The sequence below is a fragment of the Panonychus citri genome, unplaced genomic scaffold, assembly GCF_014898815.1.
Source record: "Panonychus citri isolate SS breed McGregor unplaced genomic scaffold, ASM1489881v1 Contig00050, whole genome shotgun sequence".
Taxonomy (NCBI): domain Eukaryota; kingdom Metazoa; phylum Arthropoda; class Arachnida; order Trombidiformes; family Tetranychidae; genus Panonychus; species Panonychus citri.
This window is the reverse complement of record NW_026515455.1, coordinates 613,451-633,337: the sequence shown is the minus strand read 5'-3', so window position 1 is coordinate 633,337 and position 19,887 is coordinate 613,451. Positions and strand designations below refer to the sequence as shown.

Below are 19,887 nucleotides of genomic sequence, written 5' to 3'. Positions count from 1 at the left end.
TGATTAACTAGATTTAGCTATTCAATCAACAATTTGCTGGAACTAAAAAATCACATAGAATCAAATTGACTGATCAAAAATCAAAGTTAATTGTTGACGAATCAACTTTTCAAGGCTCTTTTTAACAATTTAATTACATATATAATATCCTATCAAGGTTAATCAACAATTCATTTCAAACCAAATCAAATTGATCAATGATTAGATTTATTTTAGACAAATTAAGATAATGAGGAAAAAAAGTTCCACTATCAAGATTTTTATAAACTTGATAAATAATTTGATTAATTAAATAATTTTCAATCAATCCATTGAAATTGATTGAAATGTAAATCATCTCATGATTATTTCTAATTTTCTCTAGTCAAACTTAATTGTTATCAAGAATTTTCAATTCTTCGTGATATATTCAGTCCCCATAAGGGACAAATTGTTAATACATTTGCCCACTTTTGGTTGAACTAACAAACATGACATTCAATTGAGTTGGAATATTGATAATCCTTGGTGGTGATCAATTTATATTAAAACAAATACAATTTATCGGGTTTAATTCACTTTTAATTACTTTTATTGATAAAAATTCGTGCAGTTTAGTTGCATTGGAATCCAAGAGATGGCGTTACTGGCGATTTTCTCTTTATTTTGATGCGGTTTAATTTTCGGACGAAAACAAATAACCGCAATTCTCATGTGTTTGTTTTTGTCTATTGTTTGGTTTATATTGATAATATTTTGAACTGTTAATTAAATAATTTGTGACCATGACTGTGACTTATGTTGACCAGGTGAAAGACCATTTTCAAAAGAATAACCGATTTCGAGATTATCAGTCGCACTCATGTAAAGTTCACTCGGTTGATTGGAGCTGTGATGGTCATCGATTGGCCTCTGGAAGTGTTGATAAATCAATTTCTATATTTAATTTGGACAAAGATCGATTAAATAAAGAGTCTACATTAAAGGGACACTCAGATTCGGTTGACCAGCTTAGTTGGCATCCATCTCATCCTGACATTTTGGCCACCGCCTCATTGGATAAAACAGTTCGCCTTTGGGATGCTCGTACCTCCAAAAATTATTCCACAATTAATACCAAAGGTGATCTTAATAATCTTTAATCAAGTTGATTCCTTGATCCTTCAAACAAAGGCAGATTATCATCTTTAGTAATCACATGGTATTCACCTGATAATCAGGATAAAATTCATGTTGTTGATGATCATTAGAACGATGATAAATTGCTCTTTGTAATTACTTTTGTTGTTTTCTTCTCTTCTAATCAATTTATTTCTCATTTCCTTAATTAGGTGAAAATATCAACATTTGCTGGTCTCCTGATGGTTCATCGATTGCCGTTGGTAATAAAGAGGATCTTATTACTTTCATTGATGCCAAACAACAGAAAATTAAAGTTGAACAATCATTCAAGTTTGAAGTAAACGAAATAAGTTGGAACAATGATAATGACCTTTTCTTTCTGACCTCCGGCCAGGGATGTATCCATGTTCTCAGTTATCCCGATTTACAACCACAGATAGTACTTAATGCTCATCCGGCCAATTGTATTTGTATTGAATTTGACTCAACGGGTAAATATTTTGCCGTTGGTTCTGCTGACACAATGGTCTCATTATGGGATGCGAATCATTTGGTTTGTTTGCGAACGATTTCACGATTAGAATGGCCTGCAAGAGCGATCAGTTTCAGTCATGATGGTAAATTATTGGCCTCCGGATCTGAGGATCTCTTAATAGACATAAGTTATGTTGAAACAGGAGAAAAGATCACTGGTGTTCCCGTTGATTCACCGACTTTCACAGTGGCCTTTCATCCTTCCCGATACATATTAGCCTTTGCCTGTGATGATAAGGATACTTTTGGCCGTGATTGTGGAACCGTAAAGATATTTGGCTTACCAAATAATTAACAATTAAATGAAGAATATATTAACATTCCTTGATCATTTATTATGATTCAATCATTTTCCAAGGATCTCAACAAAAACGTCAATACTTTTGTTTGGCCATTTGAATGTAAATATACATTTTCTAGGGGAAAAACATCAACAAATCAATTTCATTTCACTTGTTGAAAATCAAGTCATCGATAATTATATAATTTTCTTATTAATTGTCATGGTAAAGAAAATGCATCATTTGTAAAATCTACTCATTGTAATAAAAAAAGATTTTCAGTATAAAAAGAAATCGATCACAAAAACAAAATACTGATTAACTAATTGTTTCTAAGATGTAACAGTCGCCATTTTAATGGTGTTTGCATCTTCGACGTTCGGATTGGATTCGTCCGTCGCCACGGAGGTCAAAGTGTCCGTGTAACTGCCATCAGACGCTGGGAATCCAATGTTCGGAGATGGCCTGGGCTTTGGTACTAATGTTCCATTGTTCATTCGCTCGATTGCAATTCGGATCTAAATTAGCGATTGGAAAAAATGGTTCGAAACAATTGAGAAAATTGTGATCAACACGATTAATTGTTACTCATCAAACTTACATCTTTTAGTGTAACTACCCCAACCAAACGACCGATTGATGTTACATAAGCTAAATTCAATTGTAACATTGAAAACAATGAATGAACTTTAATCAACGAAGTTTGTTCAACCAATTGGAACGGCGCTGGGTCGATGTGACAAGCTGAGAGATCAATGATTGAATTTAATTGCTCCTCTTCCCAAGCGAGCTGTTCCTCCGGTGACATATCAATTACTCGCTCTCTTGGCTGATTTGTGGTGGAAACAAAGATGCAACAAACTATTAGAACAATTAATTGATTATTTGGATCAACAATTTAAAATGATTACCAATTGGACTCTCCGTTGAATTGAAGGGGTACTTGGAGCACTATTGGATACAACTCCACTAGAGACCTGCAATTAAATTAATCAAAACACAATAGAGTCAAGGTGAAATCAGTTGATAGTTAATTGTGATAATTATTGAATTCTTACTTTGCTTGGATGAGCATCTTGAAGTTTCAAACTCTTCATGAAGATATTTTCAAATGCTTGACGTAATCGAAAGTCTGTAAATTAATGATAGAAAATAGAAAATATTAATCGACTTATTGACTTATTAAAGGGTCAGTTTGGTTTGTGAATGGTCAAGACCTTGAGTTATCGTTGAATTTGGTGAATATGTTGTGAAAGTTGCTGTTTGTTTCAAGATTGATTTAACTGGTGTTTTGGTCCCCATGGTGGGCGAGGGTGGAGGTGATGATCGTTTCGGCCCTGATTTACCTCCATCGATTGAACTTGCACCACTTCCAGCCGATCCGGTGGTGAATCCATCGTTTTGACTGTTGATTAAACGAACTTCAAAACGCGATTTAGCTTCCGGTGTTTTTGGCTGAGTGAGCGATTCTCTTGATGATTCCATTGTCGAGGGTAAAGTCGAAAAGGTTCTCATCACATCTTGTTGAGAATATCGTCTTTGGACTTCTTGTAATCGCTTCTCTTTGCTAAGTTGTTTATTCAAAATGTATCGAAGTTCATGACGCTGAATTGAGCCTAAAAGTATCATAGACGATGGAGTATCTACTAGAGGGAAGGTTTCGATCTTAACGAATGTCTCCAAAGTGTTCAGTAAATCCTTGTAAGAGCAGCGTCTCCAAACATAAACGACATCACGAGTCATTATATCGTCGACCATAATCCGATGGGCCGTTGATGAGGTCGATTTGATTGATGGTAAAAAGGGAAGCTTCTTAATCTCAATGATAGAATCATAAATTGATGGTTTTAACGATTGAGCGATCCCATTGGCGATCAGAACGGACATGATAACAGGAATAATATGAGACATTTGACCAGTTAGTTCAAAGACAATGACCGTCGTTGAGATCGTATGTGTAACCGCTCCAGCGAAAGCGGCCGCACCCACGACAGCATATCCTCCAGGAACAATCGGGATGTTTCCTAATAAACGACGAAAATACAAATCAATCATATTGATGTTGATAGAAAATTGAACAATTAAGGAAACATACGATCTCCAAAAGGTATTCCATCCGGACATAGAACGGCCATAATTTCACCAACAAGTCGACCGAAAGCTGCGCCCATTAGAAAGACAGGGATAAACACCCCGCTAGGAACGGGAATCGTTGAGGCCAAAGCCGATGTCCACCACTGTTGATAATTGAAGTGATAAAAGTGTCACAGTAATTAGATCATTTTTAGTAATTTGCTGATTCACATCACGGGAAATAAACAGTGATGATAGTTGACAATTTGATTGAGCAAATTAAATTCTCACCGTCATGAAAATATAAAAACATAAATGAAAATAAAAACTCGTATGATCTGTAGTCCAATCCTTCAGAATACCCTGAGTAACATAATCTTGAGAACCTGATCCCCATGTAATATTACTGAACAATTGATCAACCAAGTGATGAGTTGAAACCTGAATAATAACAATTAAACACAGAGAAAATTAACTTTACAACGAATCTAATTTGCCAGTGGATGAAAAAATCACAATTAGAGCTTGAAAAAAGTTTAGGAAAACCATACTAATAGTTAAGGAATACAAATCGAAACTTAATTATCCCCTAATTGAAATTAAATAGGATTTTAACAGGAATAAATAATAATCGAAAGATATTATTAATTGTTGATTGAATTTACTTGAATTTTGATAACCTTGAAAGTAAATTTGATGCAATTACACAACAATGAAAGACAATAATTAGCCTCAAGTTATTATTGGTGGACGATTGTGAATTATAATTATGAGCATAATTGTTAATCGGAAACAAGAACAAGTTGACAATTAGGTTAATTGTAGTTAAATCAATCTACCAACCTACTTACCTCAACAGTCATGTATTTACCTAGGAATGGAGGGAAAGTACAGCTCGTGATAATAAAAGTAACCAGGCCTGGATAAAGAAATCGACTGAGAAGAGAAATGATAATCAATTGTAATTAAATGATAATCTAAATCTGATTGCAAACAAATAATAACAACACATAAACACTTGGCACTCATAATAGATAATCAAACATTCAACAAGTTATTAGATTGATGATGAAAACGCTGAGGCTTTGTTATTGTCTCTTTAGGTGAAGTTAATTGATTATTAATTGTTGAAGTACTTACTTAAGTTGAAGAAATTGATTCCATCGTTTGTGATTACGATTGAATTGTACAATTTTACGATGGAAGGCAACATAACAAGCACCACCGAATCCGCAAACTGTACCAATCAGGGCGAAGATGAACAACTCTTGGGGATCGAAGGGAAATTCTGATTTGAAGCTTGTTCTAAAAAGTGCCGAAATTGCTGTCGAATTGAGAATTGGAAATTAATTAGAACTTTAATGCGATTTCATGATCGATTTATCAATAGTCTTACAAGCATCTTTAATCCATACAGTTAATAATCTCCAAATTGTGGCACCACAACAAGCGGCGAAAAAGCCACGCCAATAGTTTCTCACAGCAAAGTAAACTGATGTTACCTCGATTGAGAAAAGCACTCCACCGATGGGTGTGTAAAATGTAGCTGCCACTCCCACCGCACATGCAGCGGCCAACATTTCACCGGTTCGAGATTCATTCTCGTAAATACCTTTAAAAGTGGTCACCATTCTGGACATAAGAGTCGCTATGATTGACGATATATGGACAAACGGACCTTCCCGACCCAATGGTAATCCGGAGGCAAGAGTAAAGGAAAGTCCAACAATCTTGGCGATTAGAGTTCGAAAGGTAAGATACTCGTTAAGCACCACACCACCTAGAATAGTTTTCATTTCTGGAATACCCGAACCAACCGCTTGTGGAGCAACAATATGTACAAAGCCCGAGGCGAACAAGATCATCAGCACCGGTGTCGATGTCCACCCAATAAATTTCCACACCGGTGAGTTATATGTAAAATCTTTGTACAGTCGCTGGCGAGCGGTCACCGTCGATTCGATGACAATATTAATAAAGAAGGATAAAAATGCCATCGACATCCCGAGAAGCGCTAAGAAAATCCAATCCTCGCCGATCTTTGCGAAACTGTGTTTCCAAAAGATCTGAAAATAAACTGTAATCAATAGAGAAACAATTAGTTGATCACCAAATTCGGTACATTTAATCAGCTAACATTTTCTTGGTGGGTAAACAATTGATTGATTATCAGACTAACATTTGATTGGAATCATTTACCGGACAATTAATAATCTAAAAGAATCAATTTTCAATAATCAAAGTAAACAAAATGTTACAATAATCAAAATTAAGCACAATACCAATGACAATTATTGTTTAAGTTAATTAGTTGATTTAAATAGTAACTTATCATTTCGAGGACAAATGATTGATACAATTAATAGTAGCTGATTATTCAAACAATTATAAAACATTTGATTGAGCTTTTGATTGTGATTAGTAAATCTAATTACATTGTATAATCTGATTGTTTAATCAGGAAACCTTGAGTTGATTTCAATTTGAACAGTTTAAACTATTGTCAATTAATTGTTACAACTAATGAATGGTTCAAAATTGTGATTACGATCTGAACGATTAATTGTAAGGAAATTAATCAATGAACTAATTCTTAATTTTGATAATAGAAAAGGAAAAGGAATCAACTTTTTCTTTCAATTCTATAAATAAATTCACTTTCTAAACAGTAGTTGTAACAATTAACGAGAACGTGTTAATTGTTGGAACATTTTTGGCAACAATTATCAAGGTTGGATTACAATTAAATCATAGACAATGATAATCAGTTGGCAATCGAGACAATCTATCCAATGGTTAACGATTTACTCGCAACTAATCACAATTAGATTTAATTGTCATGATGAAATTTTCCAAATTAAACATTAATCATTTTTCAAATTTCTTGAACATTGTTTATAATTTAATGTTTCTAATTGTGTTAATTGTTAATCAATTAGAAAAATGAAACTCACATTAATCAGCTGATTGATTGTTGTTAATTGTGAACAAGTTGATAGCATTGATGATGAAAAATATCAAAGCTAATTAGATTTGAAAAGAATCAGCTAATTAATTGTCAAGCAAAACAGATTGATTAACACAATTGGAGTCATTGGTTGGATTTTTAATTGGGAGAAATTGAAAAAGTTAATTGTTACCTTTTTGATTTACCTTAATTCAATTAAGTGATGAAAAGATGTTTAGTTTATTTGATGATTTTCATGATTAGGCAATTTTTTGATTGTTGAAATTGTTAATCAACACAAGTTAATTTCATTGATCGGTAACTAAACATATCTCATAACATATAGATTGTTTTAATTAACTTGACAATCAATTGTCAATCATAATCAGTATTACAATTAACTATTAGTGGTAATTGATTGTTAATCATTAACTAAATTCGCTAATTTTCTGATTGATAATCTCTTTCTTTTTTGATTATGTTAACAACTTTACGACTAATCAATACTTAATTATTATCAATTTAATTAGTAATTAACCTACAATTAACTTCACTTTACTACTTGATTTAATTTTCATCTCGATCATTAATTGTCATGATAAATAGACGATTTTAAATAACCATTTTTCGCAAGATTAAGTTAATTGCTTCATATCAATTTTAGATTTTAAACCAATGGAATATTTTTTGATCAACACACAGAACAATTAGTTAATTGTTTACTTAATAACAATTGATTAAATGTTTACTGTTAAGAACGAGGATCAACTCAAGTGTAAACCTCAAGTATATCAGAAGGATTAATTTGGTTAATAATTATATCATTGATTGTCGATTAGACTTGATTGTTATTTCACAATTAAAACAAAAGTCAAGAGTTGATAAACAATTTGATAGGCATAACAGTAGAGTTAATAGTTAGCAATCAAAAAGATAAATAATCAACAATCAAATCACGGAAATATTCAGATCTTATTGGGTTTTATTAGTGACAATTTAAACTGAATTTAGGATTGATCAAGAAGCAATTAGAATCCGTAATCTTTTGTTGAAAATTGAAACTTGATGATGAAGAATCGTATTAAAAGTTAATCACTTGATTGTTGGTAAGATTTGCATAGAATTAATGAAATAATTTAGAACAATTAACTTACCAGAAAATTTTCTTTTCCATGTTGATTGGTACTTTTTAAATCCTTTCTTAATTAACGACGATTCCTCTTTACGTTTAATTGATTTCATCCTTCGAGCTTGAGCTTTGGCAAATCGACCCAAATCCTCGCGATATTGACCATACATCTGAAACAATTAACATAATTTATCAGTTGATTGTTTAATTTGGTTAATCTTCCTCTCTATTGACCACTAATCCATAGGATTAATCACTTACATAAGTTACAAGAGAATCGGAAACAACACCCATGCTTAATTGTGATTAACACATGGATTAGTAAAGGTTATTAACTTATCAAATTTGGTGACATTTCATTTGGTTATTTAGGTAAATTGTTAACAATTAAACGGTAAACAAGACGATAGGACACTAAGAGTGGACAACAATCACTTTAATTGTTACTAGAATTGAGTTGAAATCCAATGAACTTCATGATATCAAAATTATCCAACAAGGTAAATGATGAGAATCACAGTCTAGCCTCTAGATTAATTAATACTTAACTAACACTTAATTTCAACAATTTATCTTTAATCACTTCACAACTTTCATCTTCATCTTCCTAATTATCATCTTCATCTCATCACTTATAAAGGTGTAAGATAATAATTAAGAAGGAAGAAAATTTTAGATTAGAAAAGTTTAATCAATAACATTTTTCATCTTAATTGTTTACTAATGATCAACAATCAATATAAATGTATCATTAATTGGATCAGCTTCGCATCCTCGATTGGGATTAGTGTTAATCTGTTAAAATAATCATCTAATTAAATTGATTAATTTTCCCTCCGAGAAGGTCACACTTTAATTGTTGACTTTCATTTTTGGTTAATTGTGTTGTAATCAATCAGCAAATTAAGATGATTGAGGCCTGAGGCATTGGAAAATTATTGTTATTCAATTAGTTTAACAATATCTTTGATTGTTGATTGTTGTGGTTTGGATCAATTTGGTTGATTAAATTGTCACAAATATGGAGAAATCAATGCTGATTCTTTGTTCATATTGTCATCGTGTGTTAATTACAATTAGTTAACCATTCAATGGTTGATTGTTCTGTTCCCCTAATAATCATTTAATTGGTGCAATATTATCAATACATTTAATGATTGAACAATTAGCTGACATAATTACAACTAGTCAACAATTAACTAACCAAAGTTGATTTTTGTTTAAAAAGATGAATCAAATTGTATATTAATTAGTAATATTTAATTATGTTGATCATAGTGTGTAGGTTAATAGCTTTGTACAATGTTAATTGTTGCCAAGTCGGGAGTTGATTAACAAAGAAATCAGTAAATTGTCAACAAATTGAATAAAATATTATTCAAAACAAGTTACCAAACAAGTTTATTAATCATTTACCCAAATTGTTATAGTTAATTACAGAGGAACAAAAAATTAAGGCTTGATTTAGATTCATCATTAAGTTAATTGTGGACAGAGGGAAATCCCAAATGTAATTTTGGAGAAACTTTTTGATTAATAAACTAAAAGTGAAATTGTTACAGAAAACAATCAAATCAACTAATTGTCATGAAAAGTATAACTGATATTTTAAAGTTAATTGCAACATTGAAACTTAAATTGTTGAATCAATGATTAACAATTACCTTTTTGACCCTTTCTAACAATTCAATTTGATTGTTGCTATGTTATTATTTCAAACGATTATCATTTAGCCTGAGGCTAGTTACAAATCATCGTCATTATGATCAATGATAAACTAGTCAACAATTAAAAAATATCTCGGCCATTAAACTATCGTAATTGCTGGAAACATCAGAAAGGTTAATCATAATTGTTTTCCGACTGATTAAGGCGTTGATTTAATTATCACCATCATCGTGTTGCTTTATTCAGGTAAATGGGATAATTCAGTTCAATAATTGAAATGGATCAACGATGATGATGATTAACTTGATCATCTTAATCAACAACTTGTTAAATATAATAACAATTTCAAGATCAAATCAAGCAAATCATTTGGTGATAACAGTTAGTTGATTAAGGGGAAAATTGATTAAACATGAGAGAAGTGATTAATTTTATCTAATAAGTAATTAACTAATTACAATAATAAGATTGATGAGTTTGTGTTTTTAACTTTTCAAATTGATCAACCAAAATTGTTACGATGTTGATAAAAAAAACAAATAACCATTTTAATTGTTATTAATTAAACAAGGTAATTGTAACATTTAATACATATCAATTACCGGTTGATTAAGGTAAAAATGATTGCTAATTAAATGTTAATATTACTATTTAATGATTTAATAGAGAGACGGATTCATATTAAAATCAAGTGTCGATTAAAACTTACCAATGTATGTTCATATCCGAGACTTGATCCTCTTCGAGTCATTTTGATTGTTGATGGATTAAGGATTAATCCGAATGAGATTAAGATCAAGTGACTAAGTTTATCGGTGGTTGATTTAAATTACGATGGACACTTGGAAAGGCCGATGAGATTTGATTGAGTTTTCTGACGATTTGAAGCTGAAAATTGAGACGAAACGTTGATTGTAAATCGTTGATGATGACGACTGATCGTTGGGGCAATTAGAGTGATAATTAATTGCTATATTGATTGTTATTAATTTTATTATTTTAACCTTAAATCACAATTAACAAGGTTTAGGGATAATTATTAACAAAGACAAAAACATTGAAGGTAAAATTAAACAGCAACAATTAACTATTGGAATCAACATATTGACAGTAAAGAGTTGAACCCAAAAAAACCCAATCAATCAAGAGAGGAAATTAAAATAGATAATTATTATAATTAATCATTAATTGTAACATCTTTCTGATTATATGACGATGATGATGATAACAAACACACAATGATGATGATGAGACAATTAGTTAAATAGAAGTGGAGAAATTAAAAACTCTGAAAAAAACGAACCAATATAATCACATTTAGATGGATAAAGAAATTATTAGAACAATTTAGAATTGTGATCAGAGTTGAATTGAATTGTGTCGAACAATTAACTGGATTAACAAAGGATCTAGAATCATGATCAACTAATTATGTTTTCATTAACTTAATTAGGAAGTTAATTGTTGCCGACGATGTTGGTGTTGACATCCCGAGAACATTGTAATCGTTTGGACGAATGATAAGTTTAATTGGAATGAAATTAAAAGATTTTAATCAACGATGAACAAAAGATAATTAAGATGATGAGGATGATGGAAAAGATGATGAAGATGATAAAGATGATAGAAAGGGAGTCAAGATGATAAAATTAAAGAAAAAAGAACGAATCGTTTTATCTTTTCTCTTATTCTGTAAAAATTACTAATACAAATACGTTGATAGTTTATGAGTGAGACTCAATGATGGAGGGAGATGAAGATAAGGATGATAAGAGAGAGAGAGAGAGAGAGAGAGAGAGAGAGAGAGAGAGAAAGAAAGAGAAGATAAACCGGTAAAAGTGAGACTTTCTTTTTCTCTTTAAAAGATAAATTTAAAAACTAACATATAAATTGAATGAGGAAGGTGAAAATAAGGTCAACTGATTAAAGATTATTAATCTTAATGATTATGATTAACTTTGATTAACTGATTAATTTTCAATAGATTTGATTATTGAGACTCATGATTATATAAGGAAATTCAACTTTTTTTTTCAATGTTAATTATAACGTTTGAAAAAAAGTTAATTGTTCCAATCGTACCTTTAAATCATTTGTGTTCAGACTGATTGTGGGTTAATTATTACAATTCAAGGTTAATTTAAATTTAGTTTTTGTTTCAATTAGTTATATTTAATATTCATTAGACTCTTTTGATTGCTCAAAAATTAACAATTAATGATAATTGGACTTGAAATTTACAAAGAGATATAAAGTTAATTGTGTTCATGGGCTTTAACATACAATTAATTGTTGTTGATTATTTTTTTTTGTACCTTGCGGTTAAATTTTTGATTAGAGTTGAAAAATGATTACATCAATTGGTACAATTATAATTGTGATTAGAATCATTAGAAACAAACATAGGTGTTGATATAACGAAAATTTTTACACAAGATGAAATTGATGAAAATCATTTGATGGAAAATAAAATTTACATAATGATGTTGATGGTGATTAAATTAATGCTAATCTGATTAGATTAGAAGTCGCTTGCTGCTTAATTGTTCAGACAACGAAGTATTTACAAAGATAACGTCGGGCCAATTCAGGTGATCCACTTGCCCGGTAGATTAACGATAGATTGAAGGATATCTCACAATTAAGATTAAAACGAGTCTGTGAGGAGAGATCAAGACAATTAGTATTAATTGAGAAATTTAGATTATCATTTAAATGTAATAAACCTTTTCAACGGGTGAATTGAAATCCATGTCAATTGAACAATTTAAAGCTCGTTCATAGAAATGAATCGCTTCGTTTAAAAGACCAAGTTGATGAAAAGATCGACCGATATTATAAAGACTTTCTTGACATTCACCACGAGTTTCGAGGTAAAGATTGAGGAAGGCGCACATCTTATTAGAAAGAAAAGACAAAGATGATTAGTTAATTGTTGCACCAAGAGAATTGAATGCTATTCACCTGCATAAAAGCCGAATGACGATTCGAAGTGAATTTTTGACAGGCGATATGTAGAAATCCAATAGCGACACATAAGATAGCGAAAGGATCTTTCGGGTTTTCTTTGTGTAAATTTACATATTCACCTATTGGATATAATTAAAGTATTAAATTTATTTCAATCAACAGTTAATCGTTTGCGTGATTACCTAAAGCATGTTTATAACTGCCACTAATTAAAGCATTGTGACCATTGAAATAAGCGAGAGCTGTTATATCGGGGAATTTAATGAAATGTCGTAAACAAAATCGGTTGTGTCGCAAATCTTGATAGATTAAGTTAATTATTGCACCAAAAAGATTCCACACTTGCTTATTTCGCATATCCTTTTTGTAAGGAGAAAAATTAAAAATGATTAACAACTGAAAATTAGCAATTCTTGTGATGATATTTACCTTTGATAGAATATTTTTAGATAATGAATAGATGTACTTATCATCTCGAACCTCGAACAGAGCTAAAAGAGCATAATAATCTATATGCTTTGCATATTCGCCTTCACTGAAAACGGAAGAGTATGAAGACAGTGCAGTTCGAATCAGATCTTCTCGATCATTTAGTTTTTCGTGAATTACTCGACATAATTTTAGATAAATATTGATAAAGTCCTTAAAGTCTAAACCTTCACCGACGAAATCAAGATCGGCTTCCCTTCTACTGGAAATGTCCATTTCTTTTTGAGCATCTCGAAGATTTTCCAAGCGTCTAGATAGAGAACATGATGTTGCCATAATCATTAATTCTCGTTCAGTGTCAACAAATTCCATCTCATTACTGAGAAGTAATTTGGCCGCATGAACGAAATCTTTCCACATTTCTTGATTGTACAATAGGTCACATCGAAGTTTAAGAAGCTCCAGATTAACTATAGCGGCATTATCTTGATCGGAAACATTGGTTGCGTCTTGAGGTCGACCAATTTTGATAAGGAGATCGGTTAGTTCAAGTTTCGCTTCATGATCTTCGGGTGATGAACGAATTACTTCACGATAAGCTCGAATGGACTCTTCACATTTTTCGAGTTGACGTAAACAACGAGCATATTTAAGCCAAACTTGAGAATTGTGTCTCGCTTTACTCATGATTAAAGCGGCTAATAATGGCTCAGCTTCTCGATGCAGACCAACTCCCGTGTAGGCATCCGCAATGTCCAAATAAAGGTCACTCATTTTCTCGGCACTTCCGATTGTTATTCCTCTGATTAAACTTTTCACTGAAAACATGCACTTTAAATTGATTAAACTAATTACTAATTTTGCTCTCAGGTCAACGGGTAATACTTCAAACGGTAATTTGACTTCAACACGTTCGCAGAAAAATTTAGACCAGTTGTCAGAGTCAATGGTAGTTATCTCTTCACCTTCGGCTTCCAATTTGATGCCACAAAATTCACGGAAAATTTCCAACGTTTTACCATAATTTTTTTTCGCTATCAACAATTCTAAATATAGATTAACATCTTCGCAAGTTACGAAATCTTGGAATTTCGAGAAAGTAGTTTCCATTACATTTAAACTAGAATTTAAATCTTCAGCATTATAATAGATTTTAGCAATTTCTTTAGCAAGCATCATGGCGAATTCCCCATCTCGAGCTTTCAATTCCCCGAGAAGACCAGTGTAACCATCGAGAGCTTTTTTAAGATCACCCATTTTCTCATAAAGTTGACATCTTTGTAGTCGAATTTCAAAATTACTTGGATTAACTTTGATTGCTTTGTTAAGACATTTAATTGCTTGGATATTGTTACCCTGTTCTATTGCCATGTCAGCTACTTTGATCCAATGTTCACCATCGGAGGGACAAAGATAAGCAGCAATTAGATTATATTGAAAAGCTTTCTCGATTTGGCCCATCTCTTCATAGAGCATTCCAAGAGTTTGAAAAGGTTCAGGGGCAGTTGGTGCCTGACGAATTACCTCTGAACACATGGCGATAGCGTCTTGGTGACTTCCACGAGCGAAACAAAGATTGGCCTCACCAACCAGGCCCAGTAAATCTCGAGGTAGTTTACTCCGTCTTGCTCCTTTTCGGCCTGATTCTTTACGTCGACCTTTACGTTTATTTGATCCATCGCTGATCCACTCAGGATCACTTTGAGCATCATCTGATTCTAATTCCTCTTGATTAAGTTGAATTGATGCAGTGAATTTCCTTTGAAACTAAAAGGCGAGAAAAAAGTGAACCAAAATCTTAGACGAAATTCAATCAATACAATTCTCTAATAAACTCACATCCCGTTTTTCCATGACATCAGCCAACTCATCGAATGAAATTTGATTATCAATATAACGAACAGTTAATAGTTCATCATCAATTGGAACAACCGAATCCACAAAAGGTTCACTTTTCTCATGGTTATTGTCCAATGTAGAGTTGGAATTTTCAATACAAGAGGCATCTTCATTTTCACTTTCATCGGTTCCATCATCTTCACTCATCACCTCACTGATAACCATGTCACTCTAAAGAAGAAAAGAACAATTAATAAAACAATAACAAAGAAATTAATTACAATCAGAAAAAAATACCAACAACATAAATCGGAAAAAAATACTCACCGTTCTCCATGTTTTCTTAAAGGTTTCCCATTGTTTCTCAGTTACTTCTTTCATTAGATTATTAAGAAGTTCGGAAGCTTTATCATCATTCTCCATGATCAAATTAAACCAATCAAATGTGAAACAATCAAAAAAATTACAAATGAGTTTCCAAAAAAAAAAATGGAATAAAAAATGAAAACAATTTAAAAATCTCACACAAAAATAGTAACTATTGGTAACAAGAACATATGGAATTTAATGAACACCATCTATGAGAGATCAATGAAATGACCGATAATCTTTAGAATCTTTTTCACAAGTTAATATAAAAATCAAAAAGAAATTAAATCAATTAAATAGTTAAAATTATCGACAATTAGTTGGTCTCATTGAATTGGAGGAATAAAATTTTTCTTTTCTAATTTTTGCTCAATGGAAAAAAGAGAAAATTTAAATTTGGCGCTCAAAAAGAAAAGTATTCAACTGTAGAGGGCGAAAGGGTAACCAGCCTGGAGAATTAATTTTTTTGGATTTTTATCCGATTTTGGTTAATGAATTTAATTGTGAATTAATTTAAAGTTTACATTAATTAATTTCTTTTTTATTTTCTAATTGTTTCACTTTAATTAACGAGAAAGTGATTGTAGTGATTGGCTAATAATGTCCGCTCGAACATCTTCACAACCTTTGCCTGCAAAGGAAAACGCCTTATTTAAAAAGATATTAAAATGTTATGAACATAAACAGTATAAGAATGGATTAAAATTTGCCAAACAAATTCTTTCAAATCCTAAATTTTCAGGTAATTATTTAATTGTCCTTTTCACTTTTAATCAATCTTGTTAAATGACATTCTAATTGTCTCACCATTTCAACTATTCTTCTCTAAAATGATTCCTCATTGAAAGTATCCCTTTTGCTTTAGTATTTTCTCTTCTTCTCTAAAAGTGAAAATGATACTTTAGTTGTGAAGCCATGTGATTTTTTCTTTTTAACCTTTTTCCACTCTTATCATGGTTGATGATTTATCTTTTTTTATCTAAAGCTGTTGTTTTCATTGATTGATCGCTACTTCTTTTATTTATTTTTCTCTATTTTATCTATTTAATCATATTAATCTATTTTGTATTGTAACTCACATGGCTTATTCCTTTTTTCAAATATGTTTCCTTTGATATGTTCTTATCATCATGAATATGAATATTTTTGTTCCATTTCTCTTTTCTTCAATTCCTTATATGTTATTTTCTTATTTTATTCTATTTTTAAATTTTTAATCAGAACATGGAGAGACACTTTCCATGAAAGGATTAACCTTGAATTGCTTAGGACGAAAAGAGGAAGCTTACGAATATGTGAGACGAGGATTGAGAAATGATCTTAAATCTCACGTTTGCTGGCATGTTTATGGTCTTCTTCAAAGAAGTGATCATAAATACGATGAAGCGATTAAATGCTATCGAAATGCATTGAAATGGGATAAAGACAATATCCAAATCCTTCGAGATCTTAGTCTATTACAAGTTCAGATGAGAGATTTGGAAGGTTATCGAGACACTCGATCACAATTGTTGCACCTTCGACCAACCCAGAGAGCATCTTGGATTGGATACGCTATGGCTTACCATCTATTGGGCGATTATGAGATAGCTGCAAACATCTTGGAAGAATTTAGAAAGACAACATCCAATGCTCAGAATAAAGGAGTTCATAGAACCAATAACTCTAAAAGTACTACCATTGATTACGAACAATCTGAATTAATACTTTACCAAGTTATGGTCTATAAAGAAGGAGGATGTTATGAAGATGCATTGGAACATTTAACCAAATATGGAGAAAGTGAAGTGTGTGATAAACTAGCCGTCCATGAGTATAGAGCTGAACTACTTCTTAAATTGAAGAAAAATACGGAAGCTGCTAAGGTGTTGAGAGAAAATTTGATTGCCCGTAATCCAGAAAATACCAGTTATTATAAGCAATTAGAAGTTGCATTGGGATTAAGTGAATTTGGCGATGCGAATAATAATAAAGATAACAACAATTCTAATAATAGTGGAGACGTTATTGAGAAAGAAAACCTTAGAAATAATGGTAAAACTGGTGGAAATGTTTCTATGGACGATTTCGAGGATGCCAAATTAAAGCTTTACAAAGAGTTTCAACAATTGTATCCCAAAGCTCAGATGCCATTTAGAATGCCATTAACTTTTATCATGGATGAGAAAAAGTTTGAGAAACATGCTGACTTATATATTAAGAAAAGTTTGAGAAAAGGACAACCCGCTTTATTCAGAGATTTGAAAAGCTTGTACGCTCTTCCTAAAAAGTGTTCATTTTCAATTGGAGACGATTTTGGTGCTAAATCTCAATCAATTTCCTCGTCTACAGCCTCACCTCCCTCTTCATCCTATACTAACAAATATGTCCAACAACCAATTTTTAAGAGACAAGTTGTTGAGAAACTTTTTCTTAAATATCATGATAATCTTATCAGGCGTGGTTACTTTGAATCAGAGGATTCAAGTGATGGTCCAGAAGATGCAACAACTATTTTATGGGTTGACTATTATTTAGCTCAACATTTTGATTACCTAGGAAATTATGAGGATGCATTGAAATACATCAATATAGCCCTTAGTCATACTCCAACATTAATAGAGCTTTATGTGATTAAAGGTAAAATTTACAAGCATGCGGGTAACATTGAGGAAGCCGTTTCACATATGGAGGAAGCTCAAAGTTTGGATACAGCGGATCGTTATCTCAACTCAAAATGTGCAAAATACTTACTGAGAGCTGATCGTATTCGTGAAGCGGAAGAGATGTGTTCAAAATTCACCCGTGAAGGTGTAAGTGCAAGTGATAACCTGAATGAAATGCAGTGTATGTGGTATCAGAATGAAGCAGCCAAATCACACCAGCGACTTGGTAAATGGGGAGAATCATTGAAAAAGTGTATAGAAATTGACAGACATTTCGCTGAGATAACTGAAGATCAATTTGATTTCCATACTTATTGTATGAGAAAAATGACTTTACGTTCATATGTTGGATTATTGAAATTGGAAGATGTCTTGAAAAGTCATGCATTTTATTTTGATGCTGCCAAGACTGCAATTGAAGTGTATCTTGGATTATATGATAAACCATTGGGAGACGAAGAAGTTGGTGAAAATATTAACCCTCAGGGAGTAAGTGCCTCTGAATACAAGAAGATGATGAGTAAACAAAGAAAAGCTAAGAAAAAAGCTGAAGCAAAAAAGGAACAAGGATCAACAACAATATCATCTACTAACGTATCTACAACAACAGCAACAACCGAAACAACCACAACCACTACAACTATATCAACTTCACCCACTAATGTTGATTCGGGAAATGTTTACACAAATTCAAGTGATAACAATTCTCACCATCAGAATCATGGACATCCGAACCATTCTCAATCACATTCTCAGTCTCAGAATTCAAATTCTTCTGTAGCTGTGGTAAATTCAGGAGAAAAATCTGATGGAAACAATTCATCCAGTAATCCCGGAAAAGAGTCTACTGGAAATGAGATGTTCAATGAGAAATTAATTCCAAGTAAATTGGAGAGACCTGACGATCCCTTAGAAGAGGCAATTAAATTCTTGAAACCTTTACAAATGTTGGATTCGAATCGTATATCAACACATTTGATGGCTTTTGAGATCTACTATCGACAAGAGAAAGTGATGTTAATGCTTCAAAGCCTAAAGAGAGCAGTTAAATTAAATCCAAATGATCCAATTGTACATAGACAACTGGCTTTGTTCTACGATTTTGTAGAGAGAAATCGAGAAAAACTCAGTCAACCAATTAGACAAGTTTTGAAATTGGAAATGGACAGAATATTAAATTTAAATACTGATGAATTGAAATCAGCATTACAGTTGAATGAGAAACTCTTAGAGACCAACAAAGATTCATTGGTGCACCGATTGGAAAGTCTCAAAGTGATCGCAATGTTGAAGCGCGTTGGAAACAAATCAGATGAACAGCAATCACCAAATGACAGCGAAAACGATGATAATAAGGAAAACAAATCAATTGGTAAATCGAAACCACCAACAATCAACCATAGTCAAGATGAAAATTACAAGAATTACCTTAACTCTCTCAATATTAATCTACAATTTGATGATTTAGAGAGACTCACTGATGTAACCCTAGAATCATGTATTGATCTTATAAAATGTCTTAAAGAAGGCATATTGGGATCGGTTAATGGATCATTAATTGAAAATATTGTTAATCGATGTCACAAACTTTTCCCTTATGCATCAGCTTTTTTACCAATCAATCCAAGTGAACAATCAACCAGTTTGATTCAATCCTCTGGTGCTGCTAATTCAAGTCAATCCGAATCTTCCTCAATTGTCCCTGATTTGTCGCTCAATCAATGAATCCCACCAATTCAGTTGATTAAATTAAAGTCAACACTTTGTATCTTCTATCTTAATCATATTGAATTGATATATCTTGAAAATTATAGAAATAAACAGCAAACATTTCTAAATGTTTATCAAGTTCGTCCCTCGCAACCAATATATTAATTCGGATCCAATCACGATTGTTGATTA

General features: G+C 32.0%; 4 protein-coding genes across 6 annotated transcripts; 2 read left to right on the top strand and 2 right to left on the bottom strand.

Annotated features, from left to right (window-relative positions):
• Window positions 1-664: 664 nt before the first annotated feature.
• On the top strand, window positions 665-2,228 carry LOC128385769 (THO complex subunit 3-like). The gene is made up of 2 exons (XM_053344680.1): window positions 665-1,101; window positions 1,311-2,228. Exons 1-2 carry the CDS (start codon window positions 765-767, stop codon window positions 1,928-1,930), a joined length of 957 nt encoding a protein of 318 aa, XP_053200655.1. The 5' UTR covers window positions 665-764; the 3' UTR covers window positions 1,931-2,228.
• LOC128385766 (chloride channel protein 2-like) lies at window positions 2,099-11,429 on the bottom strand. Of its 3 annotated transcripts, none has more exons than XM_053344675.1 (12): window positions 10,443-11,429; window positions 8,091-8,235; window positions 5,386-6,066; window positions 5,130-5,313; window positions 4,841-4,925; window positions 4,281-4,430; window positions 4,012-4,153; window positions 3,134-3,940; window positions 2,975-3,048; window positions 2,828-2,893; window positions 2,518-2,745; window positions 2,099-2,434 (listed from the first exon to the last, which is right to left on the bottom strand). In XM_053344675.1, the coding sequence occupies exons 1-12, from the start codon at window positions 10,482-10,484 to the stop codon at window positions 2,249-2,251; spliced, it is 2,790 nt and encodes a 929-aa protein (XP_053200650.1). In that variant the 5' UTR covers window positions 10,485-11,429; the 3' UTR covers window positions 2,099-2,248. The 3 variants fall into 3 exon arrangements, with proteins under 3 accessions (XP_053200650.1, XP_053200651.1, XP_053200652.1); XM_053344676.1 differs by lacking the exon at window positions 10,443-11,429 and adding an exon at window positions 8,327-8,591; XM_053344677.1 differs by lacking the exons at window positions 8,091-8,235; window positions 10,443-11,429 and adding an exon at window positions 6,169-6,199.
• Window positions 11,430-11,878: 449 nt separating this feature from the next.
• LOC128385728 (general transcription factor 3C polypeptide 3-like) lies at window positions 11,879-15,529 on the bottom strand. Its single transcript, XM_053344626.1, has 7 exons — window positions 15,299-15,529; window positions 14,972-15,202; window positions 13,133-14,899; window positions 12,886-13,063; window positions 12,698-12,822; window positions 12,460-12,630; window positions 11,879-12,391 (listed from the first exon to the last, which is right to left on the bottom strand). Exons 1-7 carry the CDS (start codon window positions 15,392-15,394, stop codon window positions 12,281-12,283), a joined length of 2,679 nt encoding a protein of 892 aa, XP_053200601.1. The 5' UTR covers window positions 15,395-15,529; the 3' UTR covers window positions 11,879-12,280.
• Window positions 15,530-15,805: 276 nt separating this feature from the next.
• On the top strand, window positions 15,806-19,829 carry LOC128385727 (N-alpha-acetyltransferase 15, NatA auxiliary subunit-like). Its single transcript, XM_053344624.1, has 2 exons — window positions 15,806-16,082; window positions 16,562-19,829. The coding sequence occupies exons 1-2, from the start codon at window positions 15,941-15,943 to the stop codon at window positions 19,708-19,710; spliced, it is 3,291 nt and encodes a 1,096-aa protein (XP_053200599.1). The 5' UTR covers window positions 15,806-15,940; the 3' UTR covers window positions 19,711-19,829.
• The last annotated feature ends 58 nt before the right edge of the window (window positions 19,830-19,887 follow it).

Excerpts from the sequence above, each read along its gene's own strand:
- LOC128385769 (XM_053344680.1), top strand. The coding sequence starts at position 765 with ATGACTGTGACTTATGTTGACCAGGTGAAAGACCATTTTCAAAAGAAT. Across the intron at positions 1,102-1,310 it reads TTCCACAATTAATACCAAAG|GTGAAAATATCAACATTTGC; the intron begins GTGATCTTAATA and ends TTCCTTAATTAG.
- LOC128385766 (XM_053344675.1), bottom strand. The coding sequence starts at position 10,484 with ATGACTCGAAGAGGATCAAGTCTCGGATATGAACATACATTG. Across the intron at positions 3,049-3,133 it reads AAATTCAACGATAACTCAAG|ACTTTCGATTACGTCAAGCA; the intron begins GTCTTGACCATT and ends ATTAATTTACAG. Across the intron at positions 2,435-2,517 it reads GGGTAGTTACACTAAAAGAT|ATCCGAATTGCAATCGAGCG; the intron begins GTAAGTTTGATG and ends TCGCTAATTTAG.
- LOC128385728 (XM_053344626.1), bottom strand. The coding sequence starts at position 15,394 with ATGGAGAATGATGATAAAGCTTCCGAACTTCTTAATAATCTAATGAAA. Across the intron at positions 12,823-12,885 it reads CAGTTATAAACATGCTTTAG|GTGAATATGTAAATTTACAC; the intron begins GTAATCACGCAA and ends TATATCCAATAG. Across the intron at positions 12,392-12,459 it reads TCAATTCACCCGTTGAAAAG|ACTCGTTTTAATCTTAATTG; the intron begins GTTTATTACATT and ends CTCTCCTCACAG.
- LOC128385727 (XM_053344624.1), top strand. The coding sequence starts at position 15,941 with ATGTCCGCTCGAACATCTTCACAACCTTTGCCTGCAAAGGAAAACGCC. Across the intron at positions 16,083-16,561 it reads TTCAAATCCTAAATTTTCAG|AACATGGAGAGACACTTTCC; the intron begins GTAATTATTTAA and ends ATTTTTAATCAG.